Source organism: Uranotaenia lowii, chromosome 1, assembly GCF_029784155.1.
Source record: "Uranotaenia lowii strain MFRU-FL chromosome 1, ASM2978415v1, whole genome shotgun sequence".
In the NCBI taxonomy this organism is placed as follows: domain Eukaryota; kingdom Metazoa; phylum Arthropoda; class Insecta; order Diptera; family Culicidae; genus Uranotaenia; species Uranotaenia lowii.
In genome coordinates this window covers 43,485,885-43,508,416 of record NC_073691.1, presented here as the reverse complement: position 1 = coordinate 43,508,416, position 22,532 = coordinate 43,485,885, and the positions used below count along the sequence as shown (strand labels likewise).

General features: G+C 40.8%; 2 protein-coding genes across 3 annotated transcripts; one reads left to right on the top strand and one right to left on the bottom strand.

The window, feature by feature from the left end:
* Positions 1 to 893: 893 nt before the first annotated feature.
* LOC129739445 (uncharacterized) lies at positions 894 to 4,585 on the bottom strand. Of its 2 annotated transcripts, XM_055730898.1 has the most exons (4): positions 4,451 to 4,585; positions 3,543 to 3,774; positions 3,302 to 3,430; positions 894 to 3,177 (listed from the first exon to the last, which is right to left on the bottom strand). In XM_055730898.1, the coding sequence occupies exons 3-4, from the start codon at positions 3,426 to 3,428 to the stop codon at positions 2,855 to 2,857; spliced, it is 450 nt and encodes a 149-aa protein (XP_055586873.1). In that variant the 5' UTR covers positions 3,429 to 3,430; positions 3,543 to 3,774; positions 4,451 to 4,585; the 3' UTR covers positions 894 to 2,854. The 2 variants fall into 2 exon arrangements, with proteins under 2 accessions (XP_055586873.1, XP_055586872.1); XM_055730897.1 differs by lacking the exon at positions 3,543 to 3,774 and having other exon boundaries at positions 4,451 to 4,565.
* A 713-nt stretch (positions 4,586 to 5,298) lies between these two features.
* On the top strand, positions 5,299 to 22,040 carry LOC129739264 (endoplasmic reticulum resident protein 44). The gene is made up of 7 exons (XM_055730687.1): positions 5,299 to 5,744; positions 17,887 to 17,962; positions 18,147 to 18,238; positions 18,305 to 18,698; positions 18,861 to 19,127; positions 19,194 to 19,392; positions 20,870 to 22,040. Exons 1-7 carry the CDS (start codon positions 5,697 to 5,699, stop codon positions 21,021 to 21,023), a joined length of 1,230 nt encoding a protein of 409 aa, XP_055586662.1. The 5' UTR covers positions 5,299 to 5,696; the 3' UTR covers positions 21,024 to 22,040.
* Positions 22,041 to 22,532: the final 492 nt, after the last annotated feature.

The following is a 22,532-nucleotide window of genomic DNA, read 5'->3' as shown; positions in this document are numbered from 1 at the left end:
AATGGTCTGAGACTTCTGCTAGTTGGAAATCGTGAAAAAGGATTGAGACTTCGGCTTGTTTGGAAATTGCAGATTGAGAATCCCGATAGTTTAAATTGAAACTTCTGCCGAGAGGAAACTGTTAAAGTTAATTGAAATTTATCCTCACTAAAAATTAAGTAAAAGCAGATTGAGACTTCTGCTAGCTGAAAATTATGAAGCGGACTGAAATTTCTGAGTTGAAAATCTTCCTAGTTTATTGAAATTTCTGGGAATCAAATGTTATTAAGGTCGATTGACATTTCTACTTGATGGTTATTATGAGACAGATTGAGACCTCTGCAAACTAAATATTATGAAAGGGAAACTTCAGCTAGTTGAAAATTTTTAGAGTGGATTCTTATTTATGCTGTTTGTAATTTTGAAAATGAATTGAGGCTTCCGTTAGTTGAAGAATATGTAAAAGGATTGAGACTTCTGCTTGTTGGAATTTATTTTGTTATGGATTGAAACTTCTGCTATTAACAATTATAAAAACGAAACGAACTTCTGATATTTCAAAATGGTAGAAGCTTTAGCTAGATGTAAATTATGAAAGTGAATTAAGACTTCTACCAGGTACAAGCAAAAGTAGTACTGATTGAAATCTGAAAAAGTCGATCGATATTTTTCTTGATGAAAATTAGGAAGAGAGAATTGAGACAACCGTTTTATATTGATATTTCTACTTATTTAAATGATGAAAGCGGATCGGGATTCTAAAAATTATTAAAGAGCATTTGGACTTCTGTTGCTGCTAAAAATTGTGAAAGAATTGAGAATTTTGCTAGTTGAAAATCGGGATGAATAACACGAGAGTGTTAAAATCCTAGCAAAACAAACAAACAAGCTAGTTGAAAATTATGCATCTGAATTGAAACTTCTGCTACTTAAATATTATGAAAATGGATTGAGTCTTCTGCTACTTATTATTTTATTTACATAGTATTCCGTCTCACGACATAACTTGACGAACATAATTCCTAAAATTCACTCGGTTCATAGCAACCGTTCTCCAATTTCTTGGGCACCCCACGTTCGCCATATCACGCTCCACTTGGTCTAACCACCTCGCTCGTTGCGCCCCCGCTCGTCTTGTTCCTACCGGATTCGTAGCGAACACCTGTTTTGCAGGACAGTCGTCCGGCATTCTCGCAACATGTCCCGCCCAGCTTATCCGGCCAGCCTTCACCACCTTCTGGATACTAGGTTCGCCGTAGAGGCGCGCGAGCTCGTGGTTGATCTTTCGCCTCCACACTCCGTTCTCCTGTACGCCGCCAAAGATGGTTCTTAACACTCGTCGCTCGAATACTCCGAGTGTACGCAGGTCCTCCTCGAGCAATATCCATGTCTCGTGCCCGTAGAGAACAACCGGTCTAATGAGCGTCATATACAGGTTACACTTCGTGCGAGGGCTAAGTCTTCTCGACCGCAGTTGCTTGTGGAGTCCATAGTAGGCACGACTTCCGCTGATAATTCGCCTCCGGATCTCACGGCTGGTGTCATTGTCTGCGGTCACCAGTGAGCCGAGATAGACAAAGTCTTCGACTATCTCCAGCTCGTCGCCGTCGATCGCGACCAGCATGTACTTCGTCTTGGACGTATTAATCATCAACCCAATCCTTCCTGCTTCGCTTTTTTTTCCGGGATTTTCATCCTGTTGGATGATTCATCCCACTTCCTGCTTCGCGTTTCAGTTTGCGGTAGATCTCCTCCACCGCCGCAGATGATCTGCCGACTATATCAATGTCATCGGCAAAGCAGATAAGTTGACTGGATCTGTTGAAAATCGTGCCCCGCATTTCGCCCACCGCTCGTCGAATAACACCTTCTAGCGCCACGTTGAACATCATGCAGGATAGACCATCACCTTGTCGAAGCCCCCTGCGCGATTCGAATGAACTCGACAATTCACCCGAAATCCGCACACAGCACTGCGTTCCATCCATCGTCGCCTTGATCAGTCTGATCAGCTTCCCGGAAAAGCCGTTCTCGTCCATGATTTTCCATAGCTCGTTACGGTCGATCGTGTCGTATGCGGCTTTGAAGTCGATGAATAGATGATGCGTAGGGACTTGGTGTTCACGGCATTTTTGGAGGATTTGCCGCAATGTGAATATCTGGTCCGTCGTAGACCGTCCCTCCATGAAGCCGGCCTTCTGCTACTTAAATATTATGAAAATGGATTGAGTCTTCTGCTAGTTGAAATTTATGAAGAGGTTTGAGAATTCTGTTAGTTGAGCACAATAAAAGAGGATTGAAACTCATAAAAGAAAAAAAAACATAAAACTGATAACAGATTGAGATATCTGAAAATTGAAAATCTTTAAGTAGTTTGAGACTTCAGCAGTTTAAAACTGCGAAAGTGGATTGAGACTTATGCTAGTTGGAAACAATGAAAGTGGATTGAGACTTCACATGCTGAGTAAATAAATGTGGGTTGAGACCTCTGATGTTTGAAAATAAAAATGAATTTCGAGTTGAGACTTTTGCTTATTTTTCGGTTCGATTAATTTTACAAAATACCATGATTGCTAGAACATTTGAATTCAGTAACTACGTTTAAGGTATTAAGAATACATTGTTTGACAAAATAAATGAAGATTAAAAAAAAAGGTGGATATCAAGCATAGATATATCAGCTTTAAAGTAGATTGAAAAATTGTCTTAGGTAGTTTGAAATTGAAAAAAAAAGTCCTGTAGCATATACCTATACCTTAAAGAACTGTAAATACAGCGAAGAAAAACGTTAGAAGAAAGAGTTTTCTCTAAGTGAACATTTTCAAAAAGTAACTTAGTCCACCCCACACCTCTTCCTTTCAAGGATTGCTCAGTTTCACTCCCGGCATCTCCCACCATGGTAAAATGCTGGTCCATAGAGCGTCGGTCCCTGACATTTAAGTCCATAAACAATATCCCGGGCCATGATGGTATCACGTTGTTCCCTAGCAGCGGCACCCATGGCGTCCTGGAAAACTTCGCTCAAAAACGCCCGGGTGAAGTTCTCCGTTACGGCGTAGATCTCTTCGGTGAATCGGGGAACACCGGCCTGTCGGGCCAGCCGACGAATATAGGACTTACTTACCAAGGCTGGTTTCGACTCCTTGCCCGGAGTCGAGGAGTAACCGCTGCTATTCGCCGAAGCGTTCAGAGTCATTTCTGTAAAAACCAAATTGAATTTTTTTTCTAAATCTTATCAAAACGGTAAAATTCTAAAAAAATTTAATAGAAAACGGATCTAGGTTTTGATGATGTTTTAAAAATGTATAAAAATAAAATTTACCACGAAGCAATGCGTCCAAACGACGGTTGGGAGCCTTCTTAACAAGGCTACGTGAATGTTGAGGGTCGTGAATATCTCTGCCTGGTGTTGAATATCCACTATCGTTAACATTATCCTCACCGATCATCTCTGTAACGAAATAGAAATCCGATATTAAAGGAACATGTGAAATTTCAAATCACAGACAGAAGTTTAGGTAATTTGTTAAGGTTACAAAGTGAATTTTTTTATTTTCTTATACCGTATTTGTTTATGCCGAGTGTTCCACTAGTGTTGCACTGGTGCACCACTAGGTGCTGTCAAACTGTTTGTTTATTCGGACGGTGTTGCACTGGTTTTGACCTGTCGGAGTTCTGCTTACGGACGGTGGCCCACCGATAATTTTGCCAGTGTTGCGAGAGAGCGTGTGAGTGAGCGAGGTAGCAATACACTGGCGAGGATTTGTGTTTGTTTTTATCGGGTACGGTGGAACACTCCACGAGTGGAGAAAACAAATACAGTATTAATTGATTTAGTTGTGTTTATTCGCATTAAAAACTAACTGTAACGAATGGCAGAATTTTTTTTATCAAGGAAAAACCTTTTTTGAAGGGAGCAAATGTTATATCCTTTGAAAAATAACTAAGCTTCCTTTGAGTTTAAAATTTCCATAAAATGACGTCAAAATTCCCGTAAGCGTAAAGAACGGGGAAAAAAAAACAAGCCATCTGTAACGTTTTTTTTTTAAATCAAGATCATTTTCGGTTTTCTACAAAGATGATTATGGATCTAACACCGTTAACTCTCTTATCTTAATGATATTGTACAGTTTAGCTTAACAAACTTGAATGGATTTTTACCTATTTTCAAAAGTTGACCCTCAGAGCTGATAGGAAAAAAACTAAAGTGCAGTCAGGAAAAGTTGAATTTCGGTATATTTTATAGATTTCCTTTTTTTTAACGATTTTTAAGATGATTAAAATTTACTCAAGTTTTCGCTAAAGCGTAGATAGCTAAGGTTTGTTCTGGTGTATCAGCAACTTAATATTGAGTCATTCTCTCTAAGAGTGTACTATAAATAAATCCGGAAGTCTTCAAAAAGTTCAGAAATACCTTCTTTGAGAATTTTCTTTTTTAAATTCTCGAATTCATTCGTTAGTATTTACTTACTTGATTTCATAAATTTTCAAACTCAGCAATAATGGCTAAACACTTCACGAAAAATTCACTGATTGCACCGCGAATACCGGTAAAATTGGGCAGTTTTGTAGGAAACAAAACTTATTTTTTGGCCGTTAAATTTTGTGCACTGAAACAAATCCCATTTTCCATTTATTTTACAGACCCAACATTAATTTCACGAAAATGTCAAAAGTTTCCTCTATTTCGAAAAAAAACATAAGCAAAATGAGCAAAGAATCAACAATTTGCCAAGTTCTATTGATGGTTCATTCTAAAATTTTGCCATCAAATTATCAAATTATTGATTTTCAGCCCACAAAAGTTTAATTTCATCGTAACGAATAAATATCTTTTCCAAATGTAAGTAATCGACTTAAATAAATCATGCTCGGTTGAATAAATTCTAATGATAATTTAATAATAATTTTAAAAGTTTTATTGGAAAGTTTTCTAATCGGATGTTTTTCTCGGTGTTATTTTGAATCCCGCCTTCCATTTGCGACCCTGCGCATTTTCTTTGACAGCTTCACATTCAAGCGTCACTGAATCGTCACCGCCTAAAATGGTCGATAATTTTCAGCAAAGTGGACTAAGTTTAAATTTTTTTATAATTTTAAAAAACTTTCTGAAAGTTATGAAATTATCTTTCGTAGGCCCTGAAGATATGGATTTTTTGCAGGTTCGATTGTCCCAGACATAAAATTGATTTACCCTCTTCAAATTTTAGTCAACTAATCAAGACTTTTTTCATTATAATTTTCAAATTTCTCAGAACTTTTATTCGCAACGGCACCGAAAGGGTCACCGTACGGTGATTTGTCTGCGTGGTGTGTTTGCTCATTTATTTTTCCGTCGCGGTCAGCAGATTGTGTGCTACGGCCAGCTAATTCGTGCGATTGACTGCAGTGTCCATAGGGGCTCCGGCACGACGGAACAGAGCTAGTGGACTTCCGTTGGAATCGATTCGGTAGTGTTTTCCGGTTAACTCGTGTCGGTCAAATCAAACAAGTCGGAAAAGAGGGAGTGAATTCCGAAAGCAGTATTTTTTTTTTCTTCTAAGGTGGTGTCAAAATTTCCTGATCGGAAGCAGTAAAAGGAAAGGAAGGGAAAAAAATTTATCCGGTTTTGGTTGTGTTGGGGTTCCCTTCTCTTGTGGTCTTTAGTTTTAAGTGAGTTTGAAGTCGGTTCCCTTGGGGTTTCGGTCCAAAAGTCGGAAATAGGATATCCAGCAGAGATGGCCGCAATGAGGGCTGTAAAATTAATGGTGTTCAACTATTTGATGGTAAGTAAAAGCGATAGTTTTTCATTTATAAGACTCTCTTATGAAAGTTTAAACACATTTACCAGATATGGGTTTCATATTGGTTTTAAAACACCTGGCAATGTACAATGTAAATGGTTCAGTTAAAGGCTAGGGTTGTGCCTATTTTTAACATTTTATTAGTTCAAACGATTTCTCGGAAACGTACTCGAGTAGCTCAGGAACAGGCGCCGATTGTTCGACGCATAGGACCGAAAAAAATACCCATGAATATTTGGGTGATTACTCACCTAATCGAATTCGAATTAAACATGTCAACTAATTGAAAGTTAACAATCCTTTGTGATAAGTCTGGGATCAGCTAACTAAAAATAATTATCATTTGTCTAGTCAGTTCCTTACAAGTAACGAAAGAGTCTCGAAGTCATCGGTGCTTTTCCGGTGATTTATTGAACAAAACCGGAACTGGTATCAACTTACTATCAAATCGTATATACCCCAAACTTAACTCCGTTTTGTAGAAAGTCAGGCAAAGGACCAAAGTCTGCATATACCGAAATCAAGTAGGCTTCTTAAATTAGTGCACTCTGACGTTTGCGGATCTATTGAAGAAACCATCAAACGAGGTCAACGATACTTGGGGACATTCACGGATGACTACGCACACTTCACAGTAATCTTCGTAATGAAACGCAAGGGCGAGATATTTGATATAGTTCCAGAAGTTAATCAAAAGTTGACTAAACTAAATGCCGTAATGGCTGAGAGTACTTGGGTCGAAATTTTCAGGATTTTTTATGCGCAAGGTTCGTCCAATTGGTCCTAACTGAACCTTAAACTCCTCATTCAGTATGACAAGAAGACTATCTTGTGCAATGTGTCTATTAAGGCTGCTATGCGTATGCTCTAGTACCTATAGAAAAGAGGCAGTAATAAGACCCAAAGACAAGAAAGCTTATTTTTGCGCTTTACGCAAACAACGGCTACAGGTAAATCGCAACGAACAGTCGAGATACACCGTATCGTAGCGTTTTTGATGAGCAAGAAATGCTAGTTCGTCGAAATTATTTAGTTGATTTTACATTTTCGGAACCAGCAAGCCATAATCCGCCAGAAATAGAAACCGAATCTTTCGGTTAAAAGTTCAGAAGTGTCCGACCACTTCGTGGGGAACGGAGAATAAACACTGAACACTGGAAAGCAAACAGGAACTTGAGCCACAAGAACCGGTTCCCGTCTGTAGTTCGTCGATTAGACGTAGTTAGTGCAGAATGCAAATAAAAAACTGGTGGTTGAACTACCTGGCATACAAAAAGGCAAGTCTGTAAATTTAACCCAGCTAAACCTGAACCACAGCGAGGCCTACCGGCGCAAAAAGTAAGCGGAAAGAAATGCGACGTGGCGTTATTGATAACTGGGCTTCGGATAGGTCTGGTTTGCATTCGGGATGCATTCGCGATTCAAAGGATTACGCTCTACTAAGACGGACGATCAGGGAGTGCAACACGATGTTGGATGAACTCACTCAGAAATTGACACTGCGAACCCCTGTAGATATAAGGAGATTTTAACGCTTGGGAGGTTAACTGGAGTAGCAGGTGCAATAACCCCAGAGAGGTCACAGCTTTCTAGAGACCTTCGCGAGAGTGGAGGTTGCGCTGTGTAACACTGGAGCACCAGCACCTATCGCAAACATGGAATACCAAACAGAACAAATATGCAGGAAGCATCACCGGTCCACAATGCTGAGCAATTTATGGAAATATAGATGGTAGTATACGACACGACTATTCCCAGAAGGAGTATACCCAACTGGTGACGATGACCGGCTTACTGGTGGGCGGACCTCAGAAATTAGGTTTTCCGTAGCCTACCGAGTACCTTAGTTGCCCTGACGACGACGTTGGAGAATCGAACAGCTGAGGAGTTGACACTGGCTTTGGTGAAGGACAGGATTATCAACGAGGTCCAGAAACGTCATAAAGCTGTTACAGTTTATTCATCGGTCTTGAAGGTGCAGACCAAAAGTCGTGGCAATCAAGACATCGTTTGCTACTACTGCGGTGAATTTGATAATCGAAAACGAAATTGTGCGGCGTGGCTCAAAACTAAGAAGGTCGGCACCCACAAAAATCAAGCGAAGCTCCAAGGCAACTGAGAAGGCAAAACTCATTTCGTCGATTAGGGTGCAAGCTCGCACATGTGTTCAGATAATAATCTGTTCCATGAGATGGAGTCGAACAGAAGTATTCCGAAGACGGTGACGGTTGCTGATGGCAAACAAGCAGTGTTCGAAGGTGTTGGTTCATGCAAAATCCTTTGCTCTAGTAGCCAAGGTACCGAAAACACTTTGACGTTGGACAAAGTTCTCTACGTTCCTAATCTCCATATGAACCTGGTTTCGGTTGGCAAGCTTGTTCAAAAAAGAGCCGAGGTATCCTTCAATCAAGACGGTTGCACCATTTCAAAAAATAGTCGTATCGCAACCACGGTTCAACACAGAAACGGGTTGTACCACATCCAGATGGTGGAACGGGCGAATGCAGTCTCGGACCAGTGCAACAAGAAAAATTGCGTGCCTGAATGGCATCGTAAGTTGGGCCATCGAAACATTGACGACATCAAGCGGTTGGCTAACCTTAGTTATGGCATGGAGGTAAACGACTGTGGCAATCAAATTACTTGCGAGGTTTGTTTCGGTGGCGAAATGGCGAGGTTACCGTTTTCCAAGAAGACACAGAGGTCATCGAAACAAATTTTGAATCTGATTCACAGCGACTGTAGGATGACAGTATTTCCTTACTCTTATCGACAATTCCAGCCGCTACACTAAGCTGTATTTGCTGAGCAAGAAGTCTGGAACGTTGGAAGCTGTCCAAGATTTTGTCCGGGAGATGAAGACGCAATTCAGTCAGCCGCCGAAGGTGATCAGGTCCGATCAAGGTGGCGAGTACAGAGGACATCCGATGGGTAAGTTCCTCAGAAGCGAAGGAATCCTGCAGCAGTTCACAACGGCATACACAAAGAACCGTTCGCTGATCGAGATGGCGAGGTGTATGCTCCTGGAGGCTGCCATGGAGTACTGTTCCTGGGGTGGGGCCATCAACACGGCCAATTATCAGCCAGAACAAGTTACCAACAAAATCGATCCGTGAGACGCCAGACGAACTGTAGCATGGAAGCAAGCCTGATGTGGATCATCTACAAGTTTTTGGTACAGATGCGCTTGTGCTGATCCCGAAAGAAACCAGTTCAAAATTGGAGCCTAAAGCGAAGAAGTTGACATTCGTTGGCTACTCTCAGCAAGGTGGTTCTTCGAAGAGGCTGGAATCTTTAAAATCCGAGGTCCAAGAGCTGCCACCGATGGTCCTCAATCCGAATGGCACCGTAGAACAACGCATCAATGAAGACAATGATTTCCGATGTTTTGGTGATACCAATGGTGACGATGATGGTTTGCTTGCAGATGAGAATGGCCAAATTCAGGAAAAGCAACTTTACATTCAGGTGGAGCCACTCGATCTTTAGGAGGAGCAACCGAAATCTTCTGAAAAGTTTGGGAACAGCAGAAAGCGGCGTTCCGAACGATCAACAAAGGGTATCCTACCGAAGTGGTTTCGAGTGGTGGTCGCTCAAGAATCGTCGTCAGGAAGCCTTGGGTGGTTCGAACAAAGAACTCTGGAAAGCAGCCATATCTGACGAACTCAAATCACTACATCAGAACTATGTCTGGGAACTTGCTGCGTTACCTCCCGGGAAAAAGGTCATTGGTTGTCGACGGATTAACTAGTTCGGAAGGACGATCCGGTACAAGGCTTGTTTGGTGGCACAAGATTTCAATCAACGCAAAGGCTTGGATTACGAAGAGGTTTTTACTCCAGTCTAGTAAGCTACGTTACGCTTACTGCTGACCATTGCTGCTCGTCGTGAAATGCTTGTGAAACACGTGGACGCGAAGACGGCCTATCTTAACGGAGATTCAGATGAAACCATTTACATGAAGCGCCCGCCTGATGTCTCTACTGCAAAAGGACAGGTATGCCATCTGCTTAAAAGTCTTTACGGTCTAAAGCAGTCGGCACGAATGTGGAACCTCAAGCTGGACGATGTTATGCGGAAAGCTGGATTCAAACCGTCGGAAGCGGATCCGTGCCTTTATGTTCGGAATCTAAACGGGAAGCTGGCCTACATCATCGTATATGTGGACGATATGTTGGTCACAACATCCAGCGACGCCGAGTATCAACAGGTCTTCAAATACTTGGAGACGAATTTCCAGCTAACGTCCCTTGGAGATGTGAAGCAGTTCTTGGTATCCGTTATCGGTATGGTAGGTTGTCCGATCAAGGAAAGGTTTCAATTTGTGTCAAAAGGCATACATCGGGAAACTGCTGGCGAGGTTCAACCTGAGCGATGCGAAAGGGTCAAGAATTCCGATGGATCCCGGCTACATACAACAAAAAAAGAAGACGGAGGATCCTCAAAATTCCGAACAATATCAAAGTCTCGTTGGAAGTTTGCTGTATCACGCGGCCAGACATCGGGATTTGCGCATCGATTCTTGGAAGGAAGGTGTCAAAACCAACCAAGGCGGACTGGACGAAGGCAAAGCAACCCCTGCGGTACCTCAAGGAAACCTTGGATCTCAAGCTTCATCTGGGAGGTGACTCAGATGAATTAGCAGAATATGCCGAAGCAGACTGCGGGCAAGCACGGTGCAAGACCGGAAATCCAACTCAGGTGGTGGTACCATTTGTGGGGAGCAAAGAAAAAAACATGCTTTGCTCTTTCTTCGACTGAAGCGGAATACATATCCCTTGCTCAAGGCTGCCAAGAACTCCTGTGGTTGCGAAAGCTGCTTATTGATTTCGGGGAACCGGTGAAAGGTCCAACTCGAATGAAGGAAAACAACCAGAGCTGCATCGAATTGGTGACCGGAAGTAGGAAGTAGGAAACAAACTTGGCGCCAGATTTTGCCATTTCAACTTGTGACCCGAATCGTTCCTCTCCTGCGAAAATTCGTCATCGCTGTTGGGCTGTTCCTTCCCAGCCCAACATCAGCAGCAGATTTTCGGAAGGTGAGATCAGAGACAAATAATCACTACAGAATAGAAAAGAAATCCATATGTTTGATTCCCAGACGGCGAGCGATTCGACGGCAACAACATACAAGCCGGAAAATATTGGAAGCCATTGCACTGCGACCGAATAACGAAGATTACTGAATCAGAACCAACGGAGACGAAGTGGCACTTCAGAGTACGCCGTCATAGGGTGTGAGCAAGAGGCGTATCGCCTGCTCGTCAACCACACAAACGATGGTGGAAGTTTTCCTTGGCAACACCTCAGGCGGCACCTACTGGGGTCATTTTTGGGAGCTGAGCCAATCGCTTTTCGGGACTCGTTTTTGCGAAATCAAGTTGCGGACGTGGTGAGAGCCAGCCAGAAGTTGTCGGAGGTGTTCCTGGCAGCTGCGGTACTCCCGTCGAAGCAGTGCAGCCAGGCAGGGTTGCCAGTTAAACAGATACGACTGTGATATTGAAAAAGAAAGTGAGTAGTTATTATGTAAGCTAGCTTAAGTTTTTAAAATGTCGTGTTAGTAAATGATTATAATTGCTACAAGATTTGGGTTTTGCGTGTTTGTGTTTTGGGTGAAAGTTTCCCGTGCAGCACACTGAAAATCAGTGGTGCTCAACTTGTTTCAACCGATGCTGGCGGACATCTTGACGAAACCGTTGCATCATGTCCGTTTGGAACAACTACGAGCAAAGATGGGACTCCAACCAGCATGTGTTGAGGAGGAGTGAGGGGCGACTGTCGGATAGATAGTTCGTTTTTAAGGACCGGGAGATCTACCTACAGTGGATGTCGTCCGAATCGTGACAAAGTAGGCTAAATCGGCGTTAAGAATGCATTCAGCCATACCAGCTGGGAAGCTTTTGCTTTCGAAAATCGAGTTTTGACCTACGAAATCGAAACCGGGTTAGGATCTAATGTCCTAACAGAAGGTGTTCCACAGGGTTCCTTACACGGACTTGTGTTAACGTTGAAGCTACCAGCAGCCGCGCAGATAGTTGGATTTGCGGACGGTATCGTGGTTATGATCATGCTTGGCAAAAGTCATCGTCATGAGGCGTGAAGCTGTGACTGTGAAGCCTCTTGGTCCGTCAAACTCAATTGACTGTTCCTTAACGACCAGTCACTTCGTTTGCCAGTCATTCATGCCCCATTCATTTGAAGCTAAAATAATAACCTAGTCAAGCAATCGCATTCAAGCGACCGATGACGAAAAAGAAACGCATTTATTATTATTGTTGCTCCTGCCAGCAAGCCGAAGACGACCGAAGAGGAACAAGAAAAGCATTTATTATTATTGTTGCTCCTGCCAGCAAGCTCGTTTTCAGTTTTTTTATTGCTATTGTTGCTCTCTGCCAGCAAGTCGTTCAATTAGTTGTACCTGACGTCAGTAGCCGGTCGAAGTGTGAAGAGATTTGCCAGTCACTCTCAGGAGAAATTTTGACCATGTGTAGGAGCTTCGCCAGTCGATGATGGAGAAATGTTGATTGTTGTCGTGCTTTATCCGTCATGCGAGGAGTGAGGCTCCGTCAATTGAAAACAGTGCCAGTCGTTTGATGAAACAAAACTAGTCGGGTCAAGCGTGACGGGCGAAATTTACCATCACTGGTTATGATCATCGGTGAAATAGTCGAAGTAGTACTGGGCCTTGCAATGGTGTCTGTAGAAAGGGTTGGGGCATCTGGATGGAGGAAGTTGAGCTGCAGATAGCCCACTATAAAACCGAAGTACTTCACGTGATCAACAAAAAAGTTGTGCCGCACATGGATATTACTGTTGGAGGATGCACGATATCTTCGATACAGCAACTGTAATACTTTGGAGTAATGATTTATAACCGCTTTAGGAATGAATCATCCCAGAGGATGAAAATCCGTACAAAAAACAAAACAAAAAAAAAAAGACAACCGCTTGAGTTTTGATGTATTCTTCAAATACTGTTGTGATAGTGCATCGCAAGAGATCGATTCATTGGCTTGGATTATGTCGATCTACCGTGCTCCAAAGAATAGCAAGAGACATCTTCTGTCGGACATTCGTGGCGTACTACAATCGACGAAATCTCGCAGATCATTTATCTCACATCACTGCCCTAGGGAACCTCGTAAGATTGATTTTTATCGCCGAAAGTAAAAAAAATTAAAGTACCATATTAAATCTTCATAGTCAATTGTCGCATACTTCAAAAAACTTTCTATTTACGGTCCAACTACCCAACAGAAATTACACGCTACAGAAACCTGTTGTTATCATTCCCTTTGAACATGATGCATGCGATGTCTAAATTTAATGGTACGCTGATTGATTCATGAAATTAACACATCTGACGCATGTTTGTTGGTATACAATACGGAAGTTTTCTTTGTTGTTAATTCAACCACGTGAAAGTCAATATTGTTTGAAGTTGAACTTAGCCACAAACAACACACTATCTTTAAAAAATGATTTTTTGGCGATAAAATCTGCATAAGCTGGCATTTCGCTAAACCAGACGGCAAAAATTAGTGCTTGCAACAAGTTAATTAATGCTGCTACTGTCCTGAAACTAACCCACACACATCTTTATGCTTAGATTGGGACAGTCATCCTCCAAGCTCCAAGATTATGTCAGTGGGTTTCAGCTGTTTTGTGTTAGTAGCCAACATCCATCTAGCAGACGCATCATCAACTTATTACAGCATCTCGGCGAAAAGGAAAAAAAACCGGATTGATATCAAACGCTGATCGGCACCGCGCGAAGATGACACGCTTTTGCGAGTCATTTCATTTCTCCGCAGCGGAGAAAAAAGAACTGGGACAAATAAAAACGCGATACAAGCAACAGGTCCGGTGTTACCGATAGAAAAAAAACCGTAAGGTTGTAGCGAATAGAGCCTAGTAGAATTTTCTAATCGATTATTACACGGGCTAGAGTCGCAAAATACGTGAAACTAAACAATCACCGATGACGGTGGATTTTTTTTCTTCGACGCGTGACGCGTCAAATTCACAACGCGATAATGATCGTAGGTAGTTGTATTGTAGTGCGTTGGAAAACGGAGCCAAAAAAAACGTAAACACAACAACTTGTTGTTACGGTACAGCTCTATGCTATCGGCATTCGATAGCTTGGCTTGGCTTGGTTTGGCTCAAGCTAGCTTCAGTCGTTTGCTTCCATAAAATCTCGACCCGGTGCGAAATGTGTCAAACGAGGTGATTTGCCTAAGCCGGTCCACTGCATTGTAAATAGAGTGGGTATGAGATGAATGAACGAGTGAGTTGTTGCGAGCGGATTGGTTGGAGGAAAAATTATGATGTGTGGGTATCTGTTTGACGCTGCTGTTTTGAAGACGAGTCCAGTTTGTTTATGTCTAATCTAGATAGGGTGGTTGTTTTCAACCGAAACTCTCTATCTGGTTTGAAATGTTTTCCTGATTCGGAAAAATATTGGTTTCGCTATTCCTCGAGAACCAATTTTTCCGAACACCGACATCCTTTCCCAGGGCCAGAGCAAAACTTCTACCTTGAAACCACAAATAATGTAAAATTATACCGGCTTTTGAAACGCTCCTGTTATCGTCTTGTACTTGTGAGGGTTTGATTATGTTTTTTTTGATATATGATTTTAATCGCCGTAACTTGTATGATTATAATTTTAATGGCATGTGCGGCGGAATGAAAACTAGAGAGAGAATTTATTTTATAGAATTTGAAAGAAAGGTGGATAGACAGGCATTAGTGCGCCACTAGGAGAAAGCTTGATAGGTGTTGAAATTTTAGGCTAGAGGGCATGTTGATGAAAAGCTCCCATGAATTGCTCCCGCCTTTGCTCTGCATTAGCTAACTATACATGAGAAACCCAGAAAGAGAATTCCCATATATAGCGAGCCCAATGGTTTGAAAGCGTGTTTTTACGCACACTTCAAACGAGCAAAAACGTAGCAACCCATGGGCCTACTGAGCTTTCCTTATGCGAGAACAGTTCTATCGACGTTGCCATTATTTCAGATTCGCTGCGAATAGTTGCTACTTGTCGATTTTTTCGCATTTCACATTTTATCTATTCCGCGTTCTAACTTTTTTGGCCAAGTGTCAATTTTTTGAACCGTATTTTTCTTGTTATATTTTTTTTCTTTTTGCCAATGATTGTTTGATATATGATTTTAATCGCCGTAATTTGTATGATTATAATTTTAATGGCATGTGCGGCGGAATGAAAACTAGAGAGAGAATTTATTTTATAGAATTTGAAAGAAAGGTGGATAGACAGGCATTAGTGCGCCACTAGGACCTATTCGCAGCGAATCTGAAATAATGGCAACGTCGATAGAACTGTTCTCGCATAAGGAAAGCTCAGTAGGCCCATGGGTTGCTACGTTTTTGCTCGTTTGAAGTGTGCGTAAAAACACGCTTTCAAACCATTGGGCTCGCTATACATGGGAATTCTCTTTCTGGGTTTCTCATGTATAGTTAGCTAATGCAGAGCAAAGGCGGGAGCAATTCATGGGAGCTTTTCATCAACATGCCCTCTAGCCTAAAATTTCAACACCTATCAAGCTTTCTCCTAGTGGCGCACTAATGCCTGTCTATCCACCTTTCTTTCAAATTCTATAAAATAAATTCTCTCTCTAGTTTTCATTCCGCCGCACATGCCATTAAAATTATAATCATACAAATTACGGCGATTAAAATCATATATCAAACAATCATTGGCAAAAAGAAAAAAAATATAACAAGAAAAATACGGTTCGAAAAATTGACACTTGGCCAAAAAAGTTAGAACGCGGAATAGATAAAATGTGAAATGCGAAAAAATCGACAAGTAGCAACTATTCGCAGCGAATCTGAAATAATGGCAACGTCGATAGAACTGTTCTCGCATAAGGAAAGCTCAGTAGGCCCATGGGTTGCTACGTTTTTGCTCGTTTGAAGTGTGCGTAAAAACACGCTTTCAAACCATTGGGCTCGCTATACATGGGAATTCTCTTTCTGGGTTTCTCATGTATAGTTAGCTAATGCAGAGCAAAGGCGGGAGCAATTCATGGGAGCTTTTCATCAACATGCCCTCTAGCCTAAAATTTCAACACCTATCAAGCTTTCTCCTAGTGGCGCACTAATGCCTGTCTATCCACCTTTCTTTCAAATTCTATAAAATAAATTCTCTCTCTAGTTTTCATTCCGCCGCACATGCCATTAAAATTATAATCATACAAATTACGGCGATTAAAATCATATATCAAACAATCATTGGCAAAAAGAAAAAAAAATATAACAAGAAAAATACGGTTCAAAAAATTGACACTTGGCCAAAAAAGTTAGAACGCGGAATAGATAAAATGTGAAATGCGAAAAAATCGACAAGTAGCAACTATTCGCAGCGAATCTGAAATAATGGCAACGTCGATAGAACTGTTCTCGCATAAGGAAAGCTCAGTAGGTCCATGGGTTGCTACGTTTTTGCTCGTTTGAAGTGTGCGTAAAAACACGCTTTCAAACCATTGGGCTCGCTATACATGGGAATTCTCTTTCTGGGTTTCTCATGTATAGTTAGCTAATGCAGAGCAAAGGCGGGAGCAATTCATGGGAGCTTTTCATCAACATGCCCTCTAGCCTAAAATTTCAACACCTATCAAGCTTTCTCCTAGTGGCGCACTAATGCCTGTCTATCCACCTTTCTTTCAAATTCTATAAAATAAATTCTCTCTCTAGTTTTCATTCCGCCGCACATGCCATTAAAATTATAATCTTATGTTTTTTTTGTGCATATCAAAGAAGGGAATCCATTTTTTTTACAGCGCCTTCGCTGTTTCCTAAGAAAAAAAAAACTAGAATTGTAAGTTTCATCAGATTCCGGATTCTCCACCTTTTCAAATGTTATGAACCAACTTGTTTTATTCAATAGTTAGAGTACCATTGCTTTTGAAATAGCATTCCCTTTCGTTTATCTATAAATAATGCGCCGGAAGCTTTCTGGAGCATTAAACAATCCGAACGGCATCTTTGTAAATTTCTTTTGTGGATGCGCTAGAAGTTTTCTGGCGCATTTCGCAATTCGAATGGCATCCTAGTAAGTCCATGATGCTAAAACGTATGTTTAAATCACAGAATTCCATGGAAGGAGAGATTCTTTCTCCTGAGAAAGAAATCCCCTTCAATGAATTGCTGTGATTTCTACATTCATTTGAGCATCAGGGGCTGACAAGGATGCCATTTGGATTGTGCAAAGCGCCAGAAAGCTTCTAGCGCATTGTTTGCCATAGAAAACTCTATTTTTAGGTTTCAGCGTTTTGAACAAGATATCGAAATGCGCGATTTTGAAAATGAGGTTAGAAATCAATTTTCTTCTTTAACGCTAGATTTACGGGAACCCGTCAATTTGAAACATTCATCGTAGCAAAATTTTCGACTCTGGAGGAAAATACTTTTACACATAAAAGAGTATCAAAAGATTTTAAATCTGACCACCAGAATAGCCCCTGTGCGTCCGGGCTCTAAATGATCAGGTCCAATTCAGTGGAGTCAGACATTCCGGGAACCCATGTCGTCATTTTTCGCTCTGGGCATTACAACTTTATGAAAATACCATTTGGTGTGATAAATGCTTCAGTAGTTTTGCAACGAATGATGCTTGATTTTTGTCAATGCAGTTGAAATCCGAAGTTTTCGCCCTGGTGATTGGCAAGGTAGCAAGCATTCATTAGCCCGAGTCACTCGATTCCAGGAGTCGCTTTAGGCGAGGAACGTCACTTCGGATGACCTTTGGGAATGAACCCCTGCCACTTTACTTACCCCTGCCACCGGAATAAGGTGGCTAGAGCCCCGTGACAGTGTGACTCGACTATCGTCACCTCACGCGCGGTACAAAATAAGGGTCACTGTCTCATCCGTTAGCTTAAAAAGGATTTAGGTACAATCGATACAAAAAAAAAGTCGTCATAGTATTTGTGCATCATTCGTTGAATGGTTTCCGTAGCATTTATTGATCCGAAAGATATTTCAGTAACTTTCTTTAAAAGTTGGTTTGGAATCCCCAAAGATTCCAAATTTCTCGCTATTATTTTTATCGGAATACTAATTTTTCATACACATTTCTTCTCCATTCCTCCAGGTTGTCTACATTTTCTACAACCCCACCGACAGCGGAGCGGTGCAACTCAACAGTGAGAACCTGGATATGACATTAGGTAAACACCCTTACTTCCATTATTGTTACGATATGTTATCTTTCGGGTGAAAAATGTCAGTTTTTTTTTTCTTAATTGCTCGTACCACGCCGAACATAATGATAACACATCTTATCTTACTTTTATTTCCGCAAACTGTTTCAATGACGGCGATTCTCAATGATTAATTTGCTTTTCATTTCAGCTTCTAATGAACTAGTATTTATGAATTTCTACGCCGAATGGTGTAGATTTAGTAACATCCTGCAGCCCATCTTCGATGAAGCTGCTGATAAGGTGAGATTTTCTTTTAAAAAATTGGAAATCTGGGTTTTTTTACCAAAGTTGTTTCTCTGATTCCAGGTGCGGGAACTGTTTCCGGATGGCGGCCGAGTCGTCATGGGCAAGGTCGACTGTGACAAGGAGAACTCGGTGGCTTCGCGGTTTCACATCTCCAAGTATCCGACGCTGAAGGTGATCCGAAATGGGCAACCGACGAAGCGCGAATACCGGGGTGCACGGACGGTCGATGCGTTCGTCGATTTTATCAAGAAGCAGCTGGAGGATCCCATCAAGGAGTTCCATCATCTGAAGGATCTAGAACAGCTGGACACCAAGAAGCGCATCGTGGTCGGTTATTTCGATCGAAGGGATCAGGTCGAGTACAACACCTTCCGACGGGTGGCCACCAACCTGAAGGAGGACTGCGTGTTCCACGTGGGCTTCGGTGAAACTGTGGCGGCCATGCATCCCCCAGGTATTGTATTTTTGACAGTTGAATGTGGGACATATTTGAAAATTTATACATATTTCATGCTACATTTGCAAAAATCAAGGAACAGGTGAAAATATTTCGAAAACTTCTAATTTTTAACAGATTTCTCCCAAATTACTAACAGTATCGCTTAATTCCTTATAGGTCACCCGATCATCGTGTTCCGGCCGGATGTGGCCGTTTCCGATGCCAATGACGAGACCTTCACCGGAAACATGAATAACTTTGACGAACTCAACATTTGGGTGCAGGAAAAGTGCGTCCCCCTGGTGCGGGAAATAACCTTCGAGAATGCCGAAGAGTTGACCGAGGAAGGTTTGCCGTTCCTGATCCTGTTCCACACTCCGGAAGATACCCAATCGATCAAGGACTACAAAACGATTATCGAAACGCAGCTGATGTCGGAGAAGCGTGAGTGTTAACACTTAAATTTTGCTCAACAAAAATGATAATACTGATAATATTCTTTTCTTTTAGAAAACATCAACTTCCTGACGGCCGACGGCAAGCAGTTTGCCCATCCGTTGCACCATCTGGGCAAGAGCATGTCGGATCTGCCGCTCATTGCCATCGATTCGTTCCGGCATATGTATCTGTTCCCGAACTACAAGGACATCTTTGTGCCCGGCAAGCTGAAGCAGTTCCTGCAGGATCTGTACAGCAGCAAGCTGCATCGGTAAGTGTGCGAAACCGCTAAGAAAGAACTTTTTCTATTCGGGATTTTCATCCTATGGGATGATTTATCCCCTCCCCCCTCCCCCTGGTAGGAAAGATCACGAATTTGATCATACGTGGATACTAGAGAAATCAGTTGTGCTAGCGATTGTTAACAACGGTGTTGTTGAGTTCCAACTTCAACTCAAAGGCAGGAAAACTGCTACAAGTATCTCACTTCTTTTATAAATAAAACTTCGTTGTCGCAGAAACAAGTAGACAAAAAATGTGTTAGTTTCTGTTTTTTTTGACAAAGTTTAGGGAAGAATGTCACCTACACGGAAAATAAAAAAAAGGTAAAATTTACCTTTTTGCGAGGTGATTTTTTTCCACCCTTCTTTCGAGGTAAATTTTACCTTTTTTTCACTCACCTAGCAAAAAGGTAAATCTTACCTTTTTCAATTCACCTAGCAAAATGGTAAATTTTACCTTTTTCGCATTCACCTAGCAAAATAGTAAATAATATCGTTTTCCCATTCACTGATTTGAAAGGTAAATGCTAGTTGGTTTGGTTGGTTTCTTCAATAAAAATGAAAACAAAATTCATTGAAAAATTTATATTTATTTTATAAATAAATATGGACAATTCATTATATTATTTTTTAAATATATCACCTTGTTTAAAAATTATTGAGGTAAGTCCTTTTTTCGCCAGGCTCGTGGCAATTCGGCTTCTCGTTCTTCCATAAAGGCGACTTATCCAATCAGGTCCGGCTTTTCCGGAATGATATCTGGAGGATGACGTGGAATACACCTCGAAGCTGGGCCGATCTGAAACAAAAGCAAATTATTATGATGAGAACCAGCACAACTAAATGAAAGCTAAGAAAAAACTTACCATTCTGTTCCGATTTTTCCATATTGGCACGAAACAAAACTTCCCTTCTGAACGACAAAACAGCTTAACCTCAATAAACGGATTCGGCAAATAGTTCTTTTGTTCGAGATGATTGTACCGTTTTGTTTAGCTCAATCCAGGTCAATTTCACCTCGCTACGAGGTAATTTTTATCTTATTTGGATTTACCTATTTTTCTAGGTGAATTATACTTTTTTATTTAGCTCAATTCAGGTGAACTTCACCTCGCTACGAGGTAAGATTTACCTTTTTTGGATTCACCTTTTTTCTCGGTGAAATTGTACCTTTTTTTCAACCTCGATTCAGGTAAATTTTACCTCGCTGTGAGGTGAGTTTCACCTCGAAGAGGTAGAAGTTACCTTTTTGGCTTTCACGAGCGTTCACCTTTGCTAACTCGGTAAATTTTACCTTTTTATTATTTTCCGTGTAGTAGTAAATTCCTGGCAAATAAAAACAAGTTTCACGCTCATCTTATTTCAGTCAAGTGTTCTAAAATCGTTTACCCTTTCGCCTGCAAAAGCTACAAACAACCCAATTCTCTGAAAAAAACTTTTTCCATCGCTTTTTAACCCTCTCTCCAGTGAATTCCACTACGGACCGGACAAAACCGAGGACAACACCGTCGAGGTGATCATCAACCAGGACCCGAAGAAGCCGACCACCCCGCCAGAATCGACGTTCAAAAATCTGGGACCCTCGAACAAGCGATACACCCTGCTGAAGGATGAGCTGTAAGGTGCACGACGACCAAAACTACCTATTCCTTCCTAATTGGCTGGATTGACTATGATAACCGGAACGACTTATTTGGTTGGTCGCGTAACCAATGACGGGTTAAACCGGTCAGTTATGACCATCATAGTGTTTTTTCCTATTCGTTTATTTTTTCGTTGTAAAAAATGTCTTTTTCCAATTGAAAAGTCCAATATAAGATTAAAAGAAATAAAATGGAAAAAATTTGTATTCTCAAAAACCCCAATCGTCCAAAACCTATACAATTAATTCCAATCGGCGCTAGTGAAAAAAGTTGAGTTGAGTGTAGCATATGTTGATCGTTTAGATTTTCTCAAGCAATTTAGATAAAACAATTCCTTTGTTAATCCTACTTTTTTCCAAATTTCTACCTTCAACAATATTTATCAAGCTTGCCTAGCTATTTATTGAAGCCTGACCACCCTGACAAAAGTAACCCACTAACGAGGAACATTCTAAATGAAGTGAAGTTTGCAACAAAAACTGTCCTATATAAAGTGTAGCACTTTGTGTTTGAGTAAGGATAATCCGGAGAATAATAAAGAAATCGTGAATGAATCGCCGAATGATTGCTGGTGCGTTTCCGTATTTTAAACTTGCAGTCGCCTATTGTAAACAGACCTTTTCCGATTAATAAATAGTACACACGAAATAAAAAAAAAAGTAATAGTTACAACAATCATCAAACTAGAAGAAGAAAAAACAGTAGAACGAAAACCAAATCAATTTAACTACATCCTTTAATAAATCAATAGATTATAACGAAACGAAAACAAAAATGGCTGCTGGAAGTGGAAGAATCAGGTTTTTAAAGCTTCGACTGATGTAACATTCAACAAATCATTGTAGGTACTATTTCGTTTGAAAAATTGCAGCAGTATGATTGCGAATTGATGATGACGATTAATTTCGATTTGTGGTACACCTACGAACAGAAAGTCTGTATAAAAATAGGATTAACATAACGAAGGTAAATAAATAAAAAAAAAAGTGAGTTTAAAGCCAAACTTTCCTTTTGTTGTGTGAAAATCCGAAAGCCGAATCTCAAGTCAAAACTGATAACGAAAAAATCACTTGAATAAATTGATTGTACAGTGAATATACATTTTTTTCGTCCAGAGAACCCCAAGGAAATCTTAAAGTTGATTTCGTAATCGAAATCTGATTACTTTACCAATACTTTAATCAAAAATCTGAATCTTTAATTGAATCTTATATCTGAATCCGATATTTGATTCTGAAATATGTACCTGAGTCTTTAATCTGAAATCTGAATTTTAAATCTAAAGCTAAATATGAACCTTGAATCTGAAATCTGAATTCGAAATCTGGATCCAATTGTGAAGTCTATATCTAGATTCTGAACCTGAAATTTGAATCTGAAGCTGAATATATGAACCTTGATTCCGAAATCTGGATCCAATTGTGAAATCTAAATCTGAAATTTGAATATGAAATCTGAATATATTTTTTTTTTTTTATAAATTACTT

Excerpts from the sequence above, each read along its gene's own strand:
- LOC129739445 (XM_055730897.1), bottom strand. Across the intron at positions 3,178-3,301 it reads TTTGGACGCATTGCTTCGTG|AAATGACTCTGAACGCTTCG; the intron begins GTAAATTTTATT and ends TGGTTTTTACAG.
- LOC129739264 (XM_055730687.1), top strand. The coding sequence starts at position 5,697 with ATGGCCGCAATGAGGGCTGTAAAATTAATGGTGTTCAACTATTTGATG. Across the intron at positions 5,745-17,886 it reads TGGTGTTCAACTATTTGATG|GTTGTCTACATTTTCTACAA; the intron begins GTAAGTAAAAGC and ends CCATTCCTCCAG. Across the intron at positions 19,393-20,869 it reads TACAGCAGCAAGCTGCATCG|TGAATTCCACTACGGACCGG; the intron begins GTAAGTGTGCGA and ends CCCTCTCTCCAG.